Here is a 20,469-nt window from a genome sequence, read left to right as displayed (position 1 = left end):
TAATTTACCACTCTAATATCCATTTATTGTTGGTTTTTTTTTTTTTTAATAATGCAGGAGGTCGTCGAAGGCTAAAACCAAGACGGATAAGAAAGCAGCCACAGTGACGTACAACGCAGCCAGACTCCATGAAAAGGGGGTCATACTAGAGATTGAAGGACTAGAAGATACACAGTATGTTATTTTATAGTGCCAAACTAAATATAGAAGTGTGTTTCAGGCCTTGCGCCTTTAACTTTTTTGTAAAGTAACCCATCGGGCTAGTGAGTTTCATTATACTTTTTGTCAACCATTTGCAGTCCTAATTGTTTATTGCTGCCCTCCGTAACTGATGTTATTTGCTCTAATCTGATGTATATAATTACTGTCTTCTTTGTTAGTGCCAGTTTGTGTCGTTCATAACTTTAATGTTTGGTTGGCAAGTAGTTGGTCTTCTCTGGAGGACTAAGTACAAATACTGGTTGTGATTAACCATGGTTAAAATGGTCTTCTTCCCTGCATGTTGTGTTGGGTTGGGGTGGAATACATGTGCATTTTATCATTCATGTTTACTGTGAGGCGTTTTAATACTTTTACGATAACTACTTTTCCCGGTTACTTTTCACTATATCCTTGCCACAATTTGGTGTTCTATGATTTGAAATTTAATGTGTGACGTATACTCAAATGTTCACTGGCTGGTCCAGATTTTTTTTTAAACTGCCATGGACATATTTTTGTTTTTGTCTTTTTAAATTGTATTCATGGGAAACCCTCTGTATTGTAATGTTGTAATTTGGAAATTGCTTTTTACCTTTGTATTTAGCGCTTTGAGGCCATTATGGCAAATTGGCGCGTTAAAAATATCTTTTTATCAATATTATTATTGAATTGTTAATGCTTTAGGGCTTAGATTGGCTTAGGGCTTAGATTGGCAATATATTGGCTTAGATTGGCAATTTGACGATTGGTGCTTTATTTTTGGCAATTTGACGCCTTTATAAAAGTCTTTTTATTAACATGATTGTATTGTTATCGCCTTGATAATGTGTTTGTATCTGACTCCAAGCTACTAATACCTCAAAATATTTTGAATCTTATTTGTCTGATTCCTTTCTAGATTCAAGAATGTGATGTTTGAGATCCGACCGTCCTCCTTGCCGGGTGGATTTGACATCTCGGCTAAGTTCCTTGGAGTCAAGATGGACACAGTACAGGTTGTATTCCAGGTAAGTAACCCCTACCTGTTTGATTTCTAAAAAAAATTGGGGCATCGTGGGCGAGTGGTTAAGAGCACTGGACTCGAGCTCTGGTGTCTCTAATCAGCAGATTATGGGTTTGAAAGGTCTCGACTTGTGATTGATTCGGCTTAGTGCACTACATACTTGGCCGCACAGGCTTTATACTCACCAGGGAGCTGAGATGGTTTTAGGATTGAAATAAATGTCCCAGTGACCAGGGGTAATAATGCATGAGCATCACTGAGTGACGGATTTGAGCGCTATGTAAGAAGCCACTATTATTTATTATTATTATTATTCATAAACTTCATAACCTATTTAAGGTGTTTTTCTTGTCGTTCTAAAACCTTGAGCATGATAGTTTTGTGCATGATATAAAACTCCAATAGTATTATATTATTGTTAATAATTCCAAGATTGTGAGGCACATCAACTCTTGTTAAACTTAAGTTTCTCTTCTGCGCAGGATCTATTGCAGCTACAGTACGAGGGAGCGTCCGTCATGAACATGTTCGGCCGAGCAAAGATCAACGTCAACCTTCTCATCTATCTACTCAATAAGAAGTTTTACGGCAAATAGTTTGGAGTCAGAAGAATTAAGTTCACAATGTCGTGTCCGCGTGGGGACTTCAGCTTGATTTTCTAAGTCCAAGGCATCTAAATTACAAAGCTGTGTCTGAATGTCGACTACGACTAGATTTCTGCTAGATTTTTCTGCGACACCATGCGTTGAAGTATAGGACGTCCTTTAGCAACACCCTTAGTGAGAGTTGTAGCCGTAACTCGGAAACAGCTTAAGATTTCTTCAGGGGATGGTTTAAACAAGTTGATTGATTGTTATTACCAAGCAAGTTGGGATTACCGAAAACCAATCACTATTAAGGCGATAGTGGATACTTGAGAAGCTTCGACAAGATGAGTTTTGTGGAACCAGGCTCAGTTTACGTAAAGAGTTGGTACAGTTTTTGTGATTCGCAGACAAAAATTAGTGCACGAGTTTTAAACTGGAAAGACTACCAGGTATAAAGTTGATTACAAACATAAACCCTGGTCATTTGGTTGGTGTAACACTTGTCATGTGTCATACCATATTCTGCCATGTATTTACTGCCATGACATGTGACACAAAAATATAGGAGTCCTATATTTATCAATATAGCACTTCACGTGGATGTTCAAAGCATCGTTTCCAAAATAACCGTTCCCGCCGTTTGTCCAAATGAGGAAAGGCCGGGTAATGGTGAGTGTACTTGACGACCAAAAGCATTAGCTGTACCAACCCTTCAAGTGCTTGAAGGGTTTCCTTATTGAAGTTGGTTTGTCATACAAAGCGAGGTGCCAAATTTTGAAGAAACATTTTGACCAAAATTGGTTGCTCTGTCCGAAATTTCAAGTCATATTCTTTACATGATGACCAGTAATAATTACTAGAATCAAAATGTATATAAATTTCTACTGTAATCTCTTCCATTGTAAAATTAATTTGGTCTATTCTTTAAAATTTTGTACAACTTTCATATATCAAGTAAGCTAACAAAAATGGAAGGGGGAATAAGTTAAGATTTCGGAGAAGAAAATATAAATTGTCAAGCATCGTGCCGTGTTGTATAGTTGAAATTTAGCCAAATGTCAATTTAATTTTGTTTTAATGTGTATTGCTTGAATATTGGTACACTTGGTTTATATGCAAGTGAGAGCATAGTGGGGTAGGTTGACGTTTTTTTCTGATCGAGTGATGACCCAACAAACTTTGAAGGTCATCACTCACTCATAACTCATAACTCAAAATGATTACACATGGTATACCTTTGGTAATTACTACAAAAAATAACAATGATAAAAACTTACTCCCTGATTTTATTTTTTATTTTTTTGTAAAGATGAACCTTATTGCAAATTTAGAAATGCATAGCTTTGAAAATTGTTGAACGAGGTGGTAACAAACGTTGTACATAATTAATTGTCTTGTCTATAACCCTTCTGAATAGTTTGCTGCGAGAAGAGGTGACAAAATTTATAAGCACAGGAAATTATCCAAAATAATTATGTTATAAACAAGCCATAATTTGTTGTCGGGTTCAGTGTATTGTTTAAAGGTTTTTTTAAAAAAAATTATTCCGCTGTTTTTGTTAAAGTTTTTTTGTCTTAGCTGAAATGTTCATGGTGTGTCATCAGGTTGTTAAACCACTGTTAAAAAAATTACTCTTTTCTCAATATTTTGGTTGTCTTGAAAGCAGGAATACTGGCAAAAAATAAAAAGTCTTGAAATAAACTTAAGTTAAACACAGCATGTCAACCAAGTTGTTATCCAGTTAGTTGTGGTATAGAATTCATGTCTTTCTTTTTGTGTGATGTGTGGCAGGTTTAAGCAGCCCAGTTTTAAAACATGTAGTTCGTGCATTATCGCACTTCAATGCATGCAACATGAAAGACGACGTCGCGAACTGTGAGTGTAATGTTTAGGCTCTAGAATCTCCATGTTGTGAAACAATATTTGTTTTTGTAAAGATTTTATTTTAAACGCAGATGAAATTGAATTCATCAACTACCAAAATATTCTTGCAACTGAATGTTTTGGTTTTTTTTTCTTCCAAAATTCATTTATTGCAGGGAAGTAGATATTGAGCACTAAGTAGAGATTTTCCTGTAATTTTTGGCCTAAAAGAAGCCTATTTCACTTTCTTTTGTTCATATTTCAATAATTTTGCCCTCTCAGTTGAAACAGTCATTCACTTTGACTTTGAGGTAGGCACATTTATTTATAATCTGATTACATGCATTCAATATTTGTTTAATGTTACTAAAAAACTTCCAGCGAACGCTGCCTCGTAAATGATTAATCAGAAACAAGTATCCCTTCGATCTAGACCTCTGTGAAATAAACACTTAATTTATCTCAAATAATCTTTAAAATATTAGCAATCACTACAAACACTAAAGTAATTTTTTTGCAAAGAAAATGTGCCTTTGTAGATATTCAAAACAAAATCACCACCCCAAAGTCAACCCAGTTAAACTTGAAAAAAAAATTGTGAATTTTTGTTGTGCCTCTCTCTTTTTTTCTTGTAAAGAGTTTTACTGTGCCTTATTGTCATAATCTATTCTCTTCCCATTTATTTATCAAAAGCTTGTTTGATTTTATACTATCTGATTTTGAGTGTTAAGTGTGCCTTTCTACTGTAATTTATATTTTACATATTGGTTTGTAGTTATTGTAATGCATGAAATATGATTAACCGAAACCAAGTAGAAGAGATGTTTTAGTCTTTTGAAACAAAATTTGGGTCGACCTGCGAGCTCTGAATTGTTTGACTTTGCTTCTTTCGTTGTGCTCAAGCAGCTCTATGCCTTCAGGACCAGCAGGTAGTTTGCGAGCAGTCTTCCATTGATCCTTATTAATATGTAGATGTCATTGAATCTGTGTTGCTCCTTGTTCTGTTAATAGACTCAAGGAAAGACAGCACCTTACAAAAGGTTTGGGGCCAACCAGCAAAAATAAACCTGTTTCTTAAGTGCATCTAGGAAATCACCTACTGTTCACTCAATTCAAACTTGCATTATAATTGGCTCTATTTTTATGTTTTCTATTTTTTTCTTTTGTGGGTGGGGGGGGGGGGAGAAGTGTATATATAGAGAGTTACAGTTCTGAAATTTCCCATTTTGGGGGTTCGCTTTAGTTCTTTGAACTCATTTCGCATGTTTAAAAGGAGCATAATGTTATCAGACACACAGATCCCTCTCATTTGAGTGGAGGAACACTTGTCGCATGTCAACCTATATTTTGCCATGCATTACTTTCATGGGACCTAAACATTTAATATTGGAGTCCAATATAGGAGGCCAAAACTCTTATTTGTTAAACACTTAGCGTTTTATTAACATGAAATAAAAACCCTAGTTCTCCTTAGCTCATGCATGGTTGGACATGACACAAAATGTAGACATCTAAATTGATTTACAACTTAGTTGTCAGTCTATAATGAAGCCAATGCTGGCCAATGTTTAGTTTTGGTATATATATATATATATATATATTGTTTTAATTTCTTATGCATTTATTAACTAATAAGCACTATGTTATTAGCAATAATAAACCATAACTGCATTTGCTTATTAACATTAGATGGAGGCATGGTGCTAAAAATAGAATATGGATGAACTATGACCTTTTATGAGGGAATGTCAAACAAAGTCCATCTGCAAAATAAAATTTTGCATCAACGAAATTGTGTGAATTGTATTTTATTGCCTTCCAAAATAGTATTTTTGTTGCCGTTTTGTAAATGTTATCGCTGTCATGATTGAAAGGACGGTTTTACATTGGTAAGATTGAACAAATGAAATGTTCTTAGGTTTGCACATAACTCAGTATGGAACAGAGAAGGTCGTAGTGAGAACCTTAATAATAGTATATAGGATTTGAGGCATTGCATGGTGAGGTATCAATATGTATTTGGTTTGCGGTAACACCATGTGTGTATCTACTTGCCAGGTAGAGTTGTTCTTAGAGAACTGTCTTGCTTTATTCTACTGCCGCGGAGTAGATAATCGGAGGTTCGGGAGACTTCTCAGTTCTGAAAAGAACTGTCCTGCTTTTTAACTATTACCAGGGCGGATGGTATAGAAAGCAAGACAGCTCTCTAAGATCAAACTCTACCTGGCAAGTACATACACACATGGCGTTACCGCAAACCAAATATACTTAATAATGGTGTTTTTTTATCTGGTTCTCAAATCTGTTACTCAGTAAAGCCCATGGTGCTCAAGCATTCTCAAGTATGATACCAATTCCTTTACATTGGACCATGATATGGTTTTACAGGGCGCTGTGGCGCAATATGCAGCCAATCAAACCAGTGAATCAAATTGATTCATCCAAGATTAAAACCACAATACTTAGAAGGGAATCCTTTCTCAAGATATTTCATACTTATCAACAGCTGCAGTGCAGCAATTTTTTGTCATTAATTTTTTTCGAGTATTTACCAATCTATCGTGATTCTACCTTATAATGCAAAATGTTGCAAATGTTTTGGGTGAACAGTTATCAAAACCATAATACTTTGAAGTGAATCCTTTCTCGAGATATTTGATACTACATTGTATCAACAGCTGCAGTGCTTCTCAGCAAGTACATTTTTATGGTCATTAATGTTCTGAGTTTTTACCCGTCCATGAGCCTACCTTTTAATGCAAGGGTTGGAGGGTCATCAAAGTTCAAGCTGAACAGTGTAAGAGGGGAAATATAAGCTGTGCAAATAATCCAGTGATATTTTGTTTTTTCCTTTAAAAAACCTTCCACCGTAAACTTGACAAAACATGTCTGGACATTTCTTCAAACCCTCCGAAGGAAATCTAGAAGTGAATGACACAGAGATATAAATCAAAAACACCTACTGATTATCCAGACCGGGAATAGATATAAGTAGATATTGTAGACAAGTTTATGGTCGGTTGCTATTTATGCAGAGTTGTTATTTTTTCCGGTTATCTTGTCTGTTGCAGTACACTTCCTTGTGGACTTTGGAAGTCGACCTTTGGAATGAGTGGCAGAGTTACTACCGTAATTTACATTCAAGGGTCTCTATGCAACAGACATGATAAGAGTCATGGCGTTATTGTTTGTAAGGGAAATGCATATGAGATACATAGGATCCTGTTTTGTCGATGTCGATTTTGATTTGGTGGACCGTTTTAGTTTTATTTTAGGATTTCCCACCGCCACCGCAGAGGAAATTTCATGGTGTTGATTGTCAAAAACAGGAAGAGATTTGGCTGTGAGAAAAGCTCTAAATGCCTGGAATTATCTCTGAAGTTGTCATTTTATTGTCTGCAAGTGGTTCTTGGTGTGGTTGATTGGTCTTTGATTTGGTGACTATTTTCAAACGATGGATTTGACGACAGCGGTTGGCATTCTCTGCCTGTGGGCTACCCTATCACTCCAGACAGGTAATAAAACTATGCTTTCTATCCCATTAAAGGTTTTTTAAGTTAAATTTAGTTTTGTAATGCACTCTCTTTCTAATGAGAAAAATTGCTAGTCTCGGACTTCAAATCGTGAAAAATTTATGATTCTGTTTGATACTCTTGGCTTGCAGAGCAAGATATTACATCATCGAACAGCAAAAATATATGGTTCGGTACATGCCAAAGAGGAATTTTTTCTGCAAGTCAAAATGTCCCCTTTTTGTCACAAAATAATGGCTTCAAATGGCATTAGTCCAACAAAAGTAAATAAGGCATTTAAACATATTGACATCATTGTGATAGGCCTACTCACTTGTAAAGTATAGAATAGAAGTTGCCTCTGGCCACTGGGCAAGTTCGCTGGCCAAGTTTATAATCATCTGCTATAGAATGTTAAAGGTTGTGGACTTTGGATTTTGTGTTACCCAAGGACTTGGAGTGTGGTGGGAGGGAGTACTAATACAGTACTTAATTGATGTACAGGTAAAACACAATGAAAGTTTTACATCAATATTTTGTTCTTTTCCGTTTTTGTAGCAGTCGATGGTTCCAGTCATATCTGTGACTTTGAAACTCCAGATAACACGTGTGGCTATGTTCAGGACAGCACCGATGATTTTGATTGGTCTGTTACCCGGGGGAACACGCCCACATCTGAGACGGGACCATCTCATGACCACACCCTTGGAGTAAACTCCACCGATGGTAAGTAAACACAATGTGAAATAGAAACAGTCTTTCAAAAATATATATTTCATAAGGGATTAACGTGGTCATTTGCAGGCATATTGTTCCAGGCAATTTCTTGTGAAAAATCATTTATATTCAAATATACCCACCATAGAGCTAGATAGCTCAGTTGGTAGAGTGCTGGCACATTGGTCCCGAGGTTGTAGGTTCAAGACACACTTTTTTGTAAATTTTTCTGTTTTTAACCCAAATTATTTACAATTTCCTTGGAGATGATACGACACTTTTAGAAGTGACAACTGACATTCTCTTGGATTCATTTTGCCACAAAAGCCATTTTCACCCTGCTTTATTCCCAAAGTTTACTGAAAGGTGAAATTGCAATCATTTCAATGTAACTCTTAAGAACTGGGTCCCAGTTTCAGTTTGTCAGCAGTGACTCTCATCCCTGTTTTTTTTTTCAGTTTAAAATAAACAAAAATTCTTCTCTGATACCTCTGTCACAAATATTTGGTTTGATTTGAACTTTAAGGTCACTACATGTACATTGAGACATCTGCCCCTCGTGCTTGGGACGCTGCCCGCATCATCAGTCCAACATTCCAACCAACTCCGGCATTCTGTGTCAGCTTCTTCTATCACATGCACGGGAAGGACACTGGGCGATTGACTGTACTCCTACGCCACCAGGGGGAGGTTGCAATGGAATCATTGTGGACATTGAAGGGGGAACAAGGTGATGAGTGGATTGGGGCAGAGGTTGATGGAAGCTCAGTGTCAGGCTTTGAGGTAAAAATTTGTCAGAAATTCTTCAGACGCTTTTAGGGGAGGGGGGAGGTACATTTGTACGAGGGGAAAGTATTTGTGTAGAAGGTTAAACTCAAAACTAATATAGGAAAATATTTGTTGAAGTATGGGACCTTTTCAGGCACTTGTCATGTTCCTCCGAGTTCAATGGCAGTTATGAAACTGATTCCACTTCAACCAGAATTGGAACAAACTTATTTCTATTTCTCTAGCCGTGGTTTTGTCTTGAACCGACTTTTAGTAAAGCAGGGTTTGCCAAAATGACCACAATGTTTTTCAATTAAAATAACAAACATGTTTTTATTTTGCAGATATTATTTGAGGCCCATAGAGGGGACGGATTCAAATCGGATATTGCAATTGATGACATCACTGTGACATCAGAAACAACATGCAGTGGAATAGGCGAGTTGTTTTTTTGCTCCATAGTTATTTCTGAAATTTGTGTATTCTGTATTTTTGTTTTATACCCCAGGATTTACGGTAGTTTTAACAATTTTTATTGTACATTGTCATGCACCTTAGAACAAATTAAATTTACAAATTAAATAAAATTATTTTTGTTATTTTTGTTATTAGCTGTAACAACACAGCCAGAAACTTCTCCACCCTCTACTCCGACTGAAAACACATCTTCCCCAGAAACATCAAAGAAAACACCAGCATCTTCAAACACGAGCTGGGAGTCTTCAACAAAGAATTTTGAGTTTCCATCGAAGAGTTCACCATTGCCATTATCAACAAAGAGTTTGGAGTTCCATTCAGCGACAGGTTCATCTCCGACTATTGAAACACAATCAGAAGAAGTTGTTCTCCTTGAACCTATCGACAGTCAACTTATCATTGTGATTCTGGCGGCTGGGTTAACATTCTGGGGTGTGGTCTTCCTCATCATCACCGTGGTGATTTACAAGAGTAGCCAATCACAGAGACGTAAGGGTGAGGTGACGTATAGTGTCATCGGATACCCCGCCAATCAGGGGCTTGAAGTGATAACTATTGCACCTGCCGACGACCCGATGCATTGTGGAGATACGTTACCCGAGGAAAATCTTGGATTTTAAATATTATTAAGTGAACTTTAAAAAGTGCAATTTTGACCTTCTTGTGAGGAGTGAGCAAATGTAAGTGAACATTTTATCAGTGTTAAGCCTGGTTCATACTTCCTGCGAATGTAAATGCGATACAAATTTTGACTTCACTTGGCCGTTTTGGCTGCGAATGTTTCGCAGGAGTTGAGCTCATTTCAACTGATGTGAACTATTCGTTGCTATCCCATTCGCAGGAAGTATGAACTGGGCTTTAAAGAGATTTTATTGTATTTAAAGGGTGTCTTTGTTTGTACATTTATAGCTATTAGATGTTTATAATACTCAGTATGTTATTAAAGGTAAAGTAATGTTATTAGTAGTCATTTTTTGTTATTAACACCAGATTCCAATCGAAATATTTCCAGAACATGGCAGCATTTAAGAAAGAAATGTTTCTCATGGGCAAGGTAACAGCTTTATACCAAATGAGCTTTATTGACTTTAATAAATAAACGATTTATTTAACTCAAAACCGTTTCATCTTGATTTTCATAATTGCTTTGTAAAAAGTTGGTAGTGTATTCTGCTCTAGCAGCAAGGCTCCTAGTGGATGATACCCATGCCTACATCCATACAAACTGTGACGGGGATAATTCTGTTTCAGCCCCAGGAAAAGGTGGCAGCGTGCCCCTGGTGGCAGTTGAATTGGGTCGACAGCCCAAATTAGTTAGGTGTAGCCCTCGCCTTGAAGTGACCGTTGGCCTTGTGATCTTAGGCGATCTCTAATAAAATGTTTTAAATGTCTCATCACAAATTCAATACGAGTCCATTCATCATTTACCGATGCAAAAATCTTGAAACACAACATTAAGGATCTCCTCCACACCTACACTTCCAGTAATCTTGCCGAGGTACCTCAGCGCAATCCGTAGCTGCTCTGCAGCCATAACCAGGTCTTGCTGATCGGAGAACGCCTCCAGTGAAGCAACGCATCCCTTGAGGTTGCTACGGTGACGAGATTGCGTTAGGCTAGGGTTCCCCACGAGTGGATTACCACATCTGTGAAAAAAAGTAGAAATAGGTGGTGATTTTATATCTCTTGCAAGATATTGAGTTTGAATCTCATCATGGTGTCTTGTGGCTGAGCAGTCAAGTGCACTGGACTCAAGCTTTGGTGTTTCTGATCAGCAGAGTGTGGGTTTGTGTCCTGGGCTTGACACATGTGTCCTTCAAGCAAGACCCTTAACCATTATTGCTTCATCCTTTAGATGAGACCTAAAGCCTTTGGTCCCGCACGTTGTGTAATGCACAAAAAAGAACCTAGAGCTGTGGAAGGCTTTTCTCTCTGAACTTTTATTGAGTATACATGTATATCCAGAAGGTGTTTTGTATGAATTTACTTTTATCAGATATAGAACTTTTGAAAGAGATTGTATAGGGGACAACTCGTTTAACTTACAGAGTTTGAACTTTTCCTCTCAAAATCTCAAGGAGGTCGTCAACACCATCCTTGGTTTCACAGGACATCAAGCAGACGGAGACCTGCTCCTTCGTCCTCTCTTCATTGTGTTTTCTTACAAAAAATTCCAAGCGTATGATCTTTTCTGCATCATGGACAAGATCCGATTTGTTAATCACAAGAAGTGTGTCCTCGAACTCTGCTTCTCTCATGTCTTCAGACATCCTTTCCGATGTCTCAGAAATTATTAATGTGTCTCGAAGTTGCTTTTTTAAGACGGAATCTATTGAGTTGTCGTGGAGACCATCGGTGGATAAAGTCTTGGGTATATCGTCAAGGATGTCTCGTGCCTCCATCATCACAACTCTTATGTCTGCGGTATCCGCCCTGTGTAACAAGAAAAAACAGAGAACAATTTATTTTACTGATTGTGAAGCCAACGACTCTTGGAAAAAGCGAACCTTAATCACTTAATATGGGATTTGAGGCAATGCATGGTGAGGTATCATTGTATATTTGGTTTGCGGTAATGCAATGTGTATATCTGCTTGCTTGGTAGATTTAGTGCTTTTGAGAAATTGTCTTGCTATATATTCTACTACAGCAGAATAGATTTTTCAGAATTCGGTTAACTTTCACCTTTAGCGAGGTGACAGCAGGTACCAAACGCATCAAACTAAAACACACATGAAATCTGATTCACCATAAAAGACACCAACCTCTGTTTAGCCCTACGGACTCCTTCTTGTTCCACCATATCATTTGTTTCTCGAAGACCAGCAGTGTCAAGAAGAAGCACCGGGTAGCCACCGATGTTAACTGCAGACTCTATCACATCTCTCGTGGTACCTGCTATAGGGGTGACGATGGCCGCTGGACGCTGACCTTCATAATAAAAGAGCATTTCCACATGTCATTAATTTAACACTTGTAATAATGGGCTCTTTTATAGCGCACATATCCTATTAACTAAACCAAGGCACTGTACAACCTCATCTCTTAAAGCCATTGGACCCTTTCGGTAAACAGTATTGTCCAAGGCCCACACTTCGTGTATCACAACTTCTATGTCAAATAACAAACCTGTGAAAATTTAGGCTCAATCGGTGATCGGAGTCGGGAGAAAATAAAGGGAAACCCACCCGTGTATCCGCGCGTTTCGCCGTGTCATGACATGTGTTTAAAATAAATCCGTAATTCTCGCTAGCGAGAATTGATATTGTTTTACTGTTTTCTCAAAAAGTAAAGCATTTCATGGAATAATATTTCAAGGGAAGTCTTTCACAACTACCTTCTGTAAACCCTGTAAGTTATTTGTAAATCTGTGAACTTTTATTTTTTTGTCTGTACCGAAAGGGTCCAATGGCTTTAACTAGACATATTAAACCATTCTTCAAACTTTCTCAACTGCCTGGGGAGCAGACAACCTCAAGCTAATCCAACAGAATACAGCTTCCTTTTTGCACACCGGGTTAAAAGAAGCAATAAGTCAAGTGACCGGGATTTGAACCTACATCCCGATGACTAGGCTATCGCGAGAACTTCGAGAACTAGAACTTCGAGACTGCGCGACCATAACACACCGGTCTCCTGCACAGTTGCTAATTTTTAATATTAGAATTAGAATGACACTCTCGGTTTTCCTCCCCCAAGTTGTTAAATTTCATTCTTGTTTTTTACCTATCATCCTAGCCAGGATTTGTAACCACTTTGTTACAGCACTGAAACTGATCTTTAAACAAGACGCTTTAAGCACATTTCAATAGAGGGCGTTATGTACACATCAACGGACTAGTACTTAATGATAAACTGCCACCTGTGGCCAGAGAGCCATACACGTTAAATTGTCCACTATCAGTGAATCATTTGTTGCCAAATTGTACCAAAGCAAAATCTAGCATTACACTATAAACCTTGTTTTACCTACACAATAGATTCAGCAGCGAGCTTTTGCCGACGTTCGGTCGACCGATAATGGCCACCTGGACACCGCTCCTCAGCCTCTCCCCACAGCGATTGTCGTTAAGATGGGACTGGATCTCACTAAGAAGCTGATTCACTCCATCCTGAGCTGCAAGGAGGTCAAACAGACTGCGAGTCCTGGGGTGGATTTAACATCGACAGTCCTAACTTGGGACTAGTCCTAGGACTCTAAATGAGGTTTGCAAAACTTACGGCTAGTCCCAGATTAGGACGAGTAACTCGTTTTAACTCGAGATAAGACTAGTCTTAACTCTTTGTGAAATCCACCCCTGGACCCAGTTTCATAGAATTTAACAATTTCCGGCTAAGCAAAAATGAGCAGGATACCAGTCACAAATTCTACATGTGTCATGGTGTTTTGGTTGGTAACCTTACTCTGTTAAGCATAATTTTGTTGTGCTTAGCTACTTTATGTGCAAGAAATACACGCTCACCATCTCTTTACATTCAACTTGATGCCTGTAATGGCAGATTGTAGGATACAGTAGCCGTGTGTGTCATCAGTGCAATGGGTCAACAGAATAAGATGGCCATTTTTGTTTTAGCTGAAATGACTCATATTAATAAGACTATATATCTTCAAGTAGAATGTGTTGTTTCTTTACCTTTATCCAAGACACCTTCTTCAATGTTCTCATCCTCGCTGAAGTCTATGAAAGCCTCAACGTGAGCCACACACTGAAAATTAAAATAATACACGTTTCTTATAAAGAGCTTTTCTTTAGCTGAATCTTCCTTCTCTCAGCAGTGTTCTTGGATAGTACAGTGATTAAGTTCGCTTTTTGAGAGTCCTTAAATTCACAACCATAAATAAAAATGAAATACCATGAAGCATAGTTTCTGAAATACTGTTAACTCTTACTCTAAGGAGCTGTGTTCTCCAGGAGCTGTACATCTTGCTGAGATCTCCATCCATCTGCCTCAGGGCTTGTCTTCTCTGCGCCTCAGTCTCAGCATGAATCAAATCTCCCAAGCCTTCCACTTCCGTCAGGTCCAGCTTACCGTTCAAAAAAGCACTGACATCAAGAAGAAGAGAAGGAAAATTTCAATTATATCCTTTGGGATTAGGTTTCAGGTTGACTTATTCTACAGTATTTAAGGCACTGGACCTGTTTGGAAATTACTCAAAATATATACTGGCGTAAAAACTTACTTGGTCACGAGTAATGAAGAGCTGTTGATCTAGTATAAAACATTGTGAGAAATTACTCCCTCTAAAATAACGTCGTATTTGAGAAATTTCCCAATAAAAATGTTTTAATCTCAGGCATCTGAAAGCACACGTCTTTCTCAGGCATATGAAAGCCCCAAAAATGAGCAACAAGGGTGTTTTTATAATATAGGATTTGAGGCATTGCATGGTGAGGTATCAATGTATATTTGGTTTGCGGTAACACCATGTGTGTATCTACTTGCCAGGTAGAGTTGTTCTTAGGGAACTGTCTTGCTTTATTCTACTGCCGCGGAGTACAAAATCGGAGGTTCGGGAGACTTCTCAGTTCTGAAATTTTTTATTTATTACCAGGGCGGATGGTATAGAAATTAGACTGGACTACTACTGAAGGGTGTTTTTTTCTTTCATTATTTCCTTGCCCATTCTTTCCTGAAAGAAGTTTTTTTAAAGTGAGTCCAGGGATTTGAGTGGCAGCTGCGATTGTGTAATACGTACCGCTTGGTGAATTCACCGGGTTCTGCTGGCCTAAGACCTTTGATGTTACCAAGAACTGAATGCATTGCAGTCACAACGGCTGGTCCACCGTGCACATGAAACTCACACACGTCTTCACCTGTGAAACTCTGAGGACCTGGAAACCAGACTACAAGTCCTTTGTCAACAGCCTCTCCATCAGCTGGGTTGTAGAGTTTCGTTAAATTCACCATCTTAGCCGTTGGCAGACGTTTTGCTTTGACTACTTGTAACAATGCATCGGGAGTTTTTGGACCAGAAACACGAACAACGGCGACACCACAGTTTCCCTGACCGGACGACAGGGCAAATATTGTATCTGCGGATTGTATCATAGAAGATTTGCACATCGTCCGAAGATTCCTGTACACTGTTGATCTCAAACATTTTTTACTTGGGTGCTGCTTTGTCGTATGATACCGTCTTGCGCAGCACAATTGGCTTGGAGTCCAAAAGTGGCGATCTCGTCTCGGAATACAAGATTGCTGAAGAGTTCTTACTGAAAAATGTGCACATCCTGAAGCCAAGTATCTTGCAGATGAGTTGTCATGGTAACTCGTTGAAGAAACACTCTTATGTAATGTCCTCCAGGGATAATAGCTGTGCTTTGAACTCCATAATTGGATCCACCCTAACCAACATTTATACATGATGTGTATGGTTGTCAATCTGTAATGGGGTATAAAGAGATGTTCAACCTCCATGGTTCAACATTGTAAAATATGGCATCAATTGTTTTTCAGTAGCCTAGAACTAGCCCTTCTCTTAATAGAGATGACGAACCATTTCAATTTAAAAATCCTTCATTCACTTCAAAAATTCAACTGCAGAAGTTTAAGTTTAAGTTGCTGAGTTGTGTATGCATGCTTGTTGATGCTAATTTTGAAAGGGCAAGGGCACCAATGCGTTTTCTTCTTGAAACTACAAGGCACCTTTATGAGGGCATTTTGGTTTTAATTGGACCATTTCAAAGAACCCCAAGGCAATGTCCAGGCCAAAAACGTGACATTGTTGCGCAATGTTGCAAATAGACTGGTGCTTTGTTTATGTAGATGTTGTAACTACGGCGAGGCATGGGGATCCAGTCTGTACAGCATCCCCGTAAAAAAGCGTGTGACAATTTGTCCCCCCAAAATATCCCAAAGAAACCAATCCATAATATGTAAAACAACAAGTCAACATCCTCAAAAGTACGATAAGTCCGTATGCGATAAAAAAACATACTAAATGTAGTAAATAGCACACTAACTTACTCGATATTTCAGCCCGGGTTCCTTGCGCCTGAGAAGTTAGGCCGTGTCCGAAACGGCGACTTCGGCTACAGCTACGGCTAGATCGCGCGCGTCTGCCTATTCTTCAACACTGGTAGACGCGCTGATCTAGACGTAGCTGTAGCCGAAGTCGCCGTTTCGGACACGGCCTTAGTCTACTCAAAAACGAAATGTTTACCGCAAGAGGGCGCCCTCATCCACAAACTTCCAAACTTCCTTCCTTACTATTACATGTATACACCCCCATGGTCGGTGTGTTGTGTCTTATAATGGCCAAATAAATATGAAACAAATCGTTTTACTTGTTTTGCGTCTCACAGCCAAAAATACTCGTCTATTAGTAAACCACAGAGCAAGATGTTCCTCGTGCACAGTTTCCACTCCGTCTTAAAAGTCCTATCCCTTGCTTTTGTGAAATTCATTTTATTTGTTAGAAGTTTAATCTTTAAATTCAGTCTGTAAAGCTTGTTTTTCATTTTTTTTTAACAAAGCCATTTGACTAGAGCGGGATTTTATAATGTGACCTTCGGATTCAGGGGCTAGAACTGAGTTTGTCTAGTCCTATTTTGGTGGTTTCCTTTTGTTGTCAATTCGGTTTCTTGTCCATACATTTACAATGATTTGCGTCCTTTTAAAATGTTACTTTATGGGGCATATACTTGTTATGTGAAATTGAGTAAGCCCTATTAAGCAATAAATACTCCAGTTTGCCATTATGGAATTGGGATAGTCTACTGCAAAAAGCCTTTCAAGCACTGCGAAAAAAATATAATAATTTCTGGTTTGGTTTTTTTTAACTTTCTGGTCCGTTATTCTTGTTCATACGTTCTGTTAACCGTCCATCAGGCGTCTCACCAAAAGCCTCGGCTTCTTATATATTGTGTAAGTCTGACTTTAAGGCAGTGGACACTATTGGTAATTACTTAAAATAATTATTAGCATAAAACCTTACTTGGTAACGAGTAATGGGGAGAGGTTGATAGTAAAAAGCATTGTGAGAAACGGCTCCCTCTGAAGTAACATAGTTTTAGAGAAAGAAGTAATTTTCCACGAATTTGATTTCGAGACCTCAGTTTTAGAATTTGAGTTAATATCGAAATCAAGCATCTGAAGGCACACAACTTGGTGGGACAAGGGTGTTTTTTCTTTCATTATCTCGCAACTTTGACAACCAATTGAGCTCAAATTTTCACAGGTTTGCTATTTTATACATACGTTGAGATACACCAAGTGAGAAGACTGGTCTTTGACAATCAAATGTGTCCAGTGTCTTTAATGCATGTTCTACATCTATCCAGCTACTTGTCAAAGCCTGTTCAGCATCTAGACAAGGGTATGGTTGGACGGTGGAAGGTTTGTGTGCTCAGTGGGTGCCAAAATGTACAAGTTAGGCCTTCTAGTAAATTCATGTTTTTCTTACGTCTTTCTTCGTAATTTTCCTGAAGTATGGAATAATGTGAGTTTCGAACCAGTGAATTGAATTGAGTCCACATCCATGTAAGCTCCCTGCCCCACACGAATACATCCCCCTCCCCCCCCCCCCCAAAAAAAAAGAAAAATCCTATTATAGCCTATAGACATCCACCATACATTGTCCTCAGCCATCCTGGGGAGGGGCTGCTGAGTTACGCAAACAACAAGACAAACAAACCAGGGGATGTCCTTGCTCTGAAAAAAGAGGATTTTACAATGAGAGGGGAGCATCACATCTTTTCTATGCTCCTAATGCAGTCCAGCTATGTGGTCTGCAGCCAAAAAAAGGTGAGAGGACAAAGGAGCGTTCTCCAATGGTTCGTCCAATTACGATCAACACTTGAGCCGAGTGGCAACTGAATAGGGTTCTGAGACCCCGTTAACACAATGTATACAAAAGCAGGTTGTCTTCCAATAACAAATTTTGTATGAAGAAACGGGCTGCTGTTTTCGGGCTATACTGGCTCTTGAATAATAACGGTGTCCTTGCTCCACTGAGTGGGCTGACCATAGAGCAAGGAGCAGACCATCACTCAAGACTGCTTTTAAGATAAGAAGACATCTCCTTTTGGAGCTGTTTGTGTATTTAGGACGGACTTTACTGCAAAATAGCTCAGTGCCTAATACATTTCCCCCTCGATAATGTTAATGTTATTATGGTAAAAGGAACTGCGTCAGCACATTAGGTCAAAGGTCGAACCACATGACTCTCATCAGTAATAAGACGAGGTCATTGCATGTGCAATGTAAAGTTGTGCAGACAGGGGTTTTGGAAGTAAAGTTTTTAAGTTACGTTTTATTTCTGGTACTGGCAGATTTTCTTTCATTCTCACACATCTCCTTTCCCTCTGGTTGGGTTGCTCATGGGTTGCTTGGGTTGGTCGATGGTAAACCATCTGGACAGGTAATGGGGACAACGACCAGGTTTCTTACGTCATCACTTGCCACTAATTTTGAGATCCTCAAAAGTATGTCAACGTAAACAGAAAATTCCTCGCCATGTGAAGATAACCTTGCGAGCTGCCCTCTCCAGGAGAATTTGAATGTCTGCACAATCTCAAAGAATTGTACATTGGGATCCCCCCCCCCCCCCGAGCGAACCCCTCTTCCAAAGAATTAGGCCCCGAAATCTGAGATGAGGCGTGGCACTTTGTGACTGGTGATTGGTCAAAATCCCTATACACACTGCCGCCACAGAATCATTGTCCATCCACCAACTAAGATTATCTGCATTGGCCAATGCTGAGTGGGACCCCCAATGGGTGCGCGTGCTTTACTTCCTTGCTGTTGACAGTCCTGGGGAAAAAAAGTATACCCTGATAAAAAGGCAACTTCCTTCCTTAAAATTTATTAGTCGGGTGTAAAGGTTGCTTTCTTTCTGCTAGTAATAGCAGAAGCTCGCAGTGACAAGACCGGGTCGGGTCGGTTAGGCGAGCTCCTTGCATTTGACTTTAATTGTTCCAGAAGGAATTTGACTTGCCTCTCTGCGGTTGGGACTTTAATCCTCCAAGGGACCTCAGTTGTGAGGAGGGTAGCCGTTGTTGGAGGATCGAGAGCCTTGTGTGGTAAAAGCTTCCGGGAAAGTTGGAGTCAAATAATTGGTAAGTGAAACTTGTTTCTTTGGAAACTTAGCCAGAAATGTCAAAGGAGTTCATGTTTACCAAGTGTGTCTGTTATCGCTAGTTCATTGTTTAGATTTGAAATCCAAGTCGAGTGAGATTATAGTATAGGGTTTTAATGGTAACTTAATGCAATCACATACGGTTGAAACATGCAGAAAGGGAAATGGACACTATTTTCCCCCTCAATGGTTGTAACACCGCACTTTAAACATGAATGCTTGCATTAACTATTAGTCCCGGTATACATTACATTTGGCTGGGCTTGGAATGTCTGCATTACAGTGATTCAGGGTCAAAATGTTTTATTTGCATTGGAATGAGCATAGAGCAAGGAATGAGAATGAGGAACACTTGTTTGCTGATTATATAGACCAGACCTTACTCGCCATAGGAACGCGTGGTTTATTGTTGCTGTGTTTGGGTTTACGCTTTCGAGTTTGCAAGAAGTCTTGCTTTGCAAGTTTGCAAGAAGTCTTGCTTTGCAAGTTTGCAAGAAGTCTTTGCTTGCTGATGTTGGGAAAACAGAAATTAAGTAAATATCATTTAGGATATAGATGTTTTGTGATTTAAGTAAAGAAGGGAACAGTACTTGAGTAGCGCTTAGTTCATTGCTGTTGTGTGTCAACGTCTGGAATATCAATTAGGACAGGGCAATTGTGGTGTTGTAAATTAGCCTTGCCCTTATGTCTTTACTCTATGCCCTTACTCACTGGTCAGCTGGTCTTTCTCCCATCATGGTATGTTCAAACAGTCTAATACAAAGAGATATCAATTCTTTTAACGATGTTCTTCCCCAAACCATAGAACTTTTGTAACTGGAAGTAACCTGCAGTATTCCTTTTGCTTGCTGGTCTTTGTTCGAAAGTTGTTGCTTGGGCATCCAAAAAAAATCTTCAACCATCAGTTTCCTATTTCGGAACTAACCAATGGTGAGAAGCCAAAAACAACGATTCGCAAGTCATCTGGCTAAGCCATTATTATGGTAGGAGACCACATTCCCACCACACACAGCTATAATCTGGTTATGGTGGCTTTTGTAAAAGACCGCAAAATGGGCAAACGGGATCTCTGTGCGGTCCTATGCTCAATCTTGGACCCCCCTGTTCACAGTCACTTGTGAATCCTTTCGCTGTGTTGAATCTCACACAGCAAGCAGCGTGAACAATAATATCACTGCACCCCTTGTCTGGCCGTAGGCTGACGAGAGCTATAGCTCTATGGGCTGACTGACCATACCAACACAGTGACAATTTTCCCTC

The 20,469-nt window shown here is 39.0% G+C and overlaps 4 protein-coding genes across 11 annotated transcripts in view; 3 read left to right on the top strand and 1 right to left on the bottom strand.

Annotated features, from left to right (window-relative positions):
• Positions 1 to 5,446, top strand: part of LOC117295251 (ras GTPase-activating-like protein IQGAP1) — a 65,638-nt gene extending 60,192 nt beyond the window's left edge. For all 6 annotated transcript variants that reach the window (XM_033777790.1, XM_033777793.1, XM_033777788.1 and 3 more), the window contains 3 exons: positions 58 to 174; positions 1,100 to 1,208; positions 1,687 to 5,446. In XM_033777790.1, coding sequence (XP_033633681.1) covers positions 58 to 174; positions 1,100 to 1,208; positions 1,687 to 1,800 — 340 coding nt within the window. In that variant the 3' untranslated portion in view covers positions 1,801 to 5,446. The remainder of the gene's footprint in view (positions 1 to 57; positions 175 to 1,099; positions 1,209 to 1,686) is intronic.
• A 1,034-nt stretch (positions 5,447 to 6,480) lies between these two features.
• LOC117295993 (MAM and LDL-receptor class A domain-containing protein 1-like) lies at positions 6,481 to 9,770 on the top strand. 2 transcript variants are annotated; one of them, XM_033778823.1, is made up of 5 exons: positions 6,481 to 7,169; positions 7,728 to 7,892; positions 8,410 to 8,666; positions 8,996 to 9,089; positions 9,264 to 9,770. In XM_033778823.1, the coding sequence occupies exons 1-5, from the start codon at positions 7,109 to 7,111 to the stop codon at positions 9,746 to 9,748; spliced, it is 1,062 nt and encodes a 353-aa protein (XP_033634714.1). In that variant the 5' UTR covers positions 6,481 to 7,108; the 3' UTR covers positions 9,749 to 9,770. The 2 variants fall into 2 exon arrangements, with proteins under 2 accessions (XP_033634714.1, XP_033634713.1); XM_033778822.1 differs by having other exon boundaries at positions 7,725 to 7,892.
• Positions 9,771 to 10,528: 758 nt separating this feature from the next.
• On the bottom strand, positions 10,529 to 16,157 carry LOC117295991 (tRNA modification GTPase GTPBP3, mitochondrial-like). Of its 2 annotated transcripts, none has more exons than XM_033778820.1 (8): positions 16,098 to 16,157; positions 14,827 to 15,513; positions 14,020 to 14,173; positions 13,763 to 13,835; positions 13,102 to 13,245; positions 11,894 to 12,059; positions 11,175 to 11,561; positions 10,529 to 10,774 (listed from the first exon to the last, which is right to left on the bottom strand). In XM_033778820.1, exons 2-8 carry the CDS (start codon positions 15,492 to 15,494, stop codon positions 10,549 to 10,551), a joined length of 1,818 nt encoding a protein of 605 aa, XP_033634711.1. In that variant the 5' UTR covers positions 15,495 to 15,513; positions 16,098 to 16,157; the 3' UTR covers positions 10,529 to 10,548. The 2 variants fall into 2 exon arrangements, with proteins under 2 accessions (XP_033634711.1, XP_033634710.1); XM_033778819.1 differs by having other exon boundaries at positions 14,827 to 15,542; positions 16,098 to 16,140.
• A 2,819-nt stretch (positions 16,158 to 18,976) lies between these two features.
• The window catches only part of LOC117296145 (fibrillin-2-like), a 73,742-nt gene continuing 72,249 nt past the window's right edge, over positions 18,977 to 20,469 (top strand). Inside the window, exon 1 of the mRNA XM_033779024.1 lies at positions 18,977 to 19,189. The gene's annotated coding sequence lies outside the window, so the exon portion shown is untranslated. The remainder of the gene's footprint in view (positions 19,190 to 20,469) is intronic.

Source organism: Asterias rubens, chromosome 10, assembly GCF_902459465.1.
Source record: "Asterias rubens chromosome 10, eAstRub1.3, whole genome shotgun sequence".
NCBI classification, from domain to species: domain Eukaryota; kingdom Metazoa; phylum Echinodermata; class Asteroidea; order Forcipulatida; family Asteriidae; genus Asterias; species Asterias rubens.
Note: the sequence above shows the minus strand (reverse complement) of the source record. Positions and strands in the feature narration are given on the sequence as shown.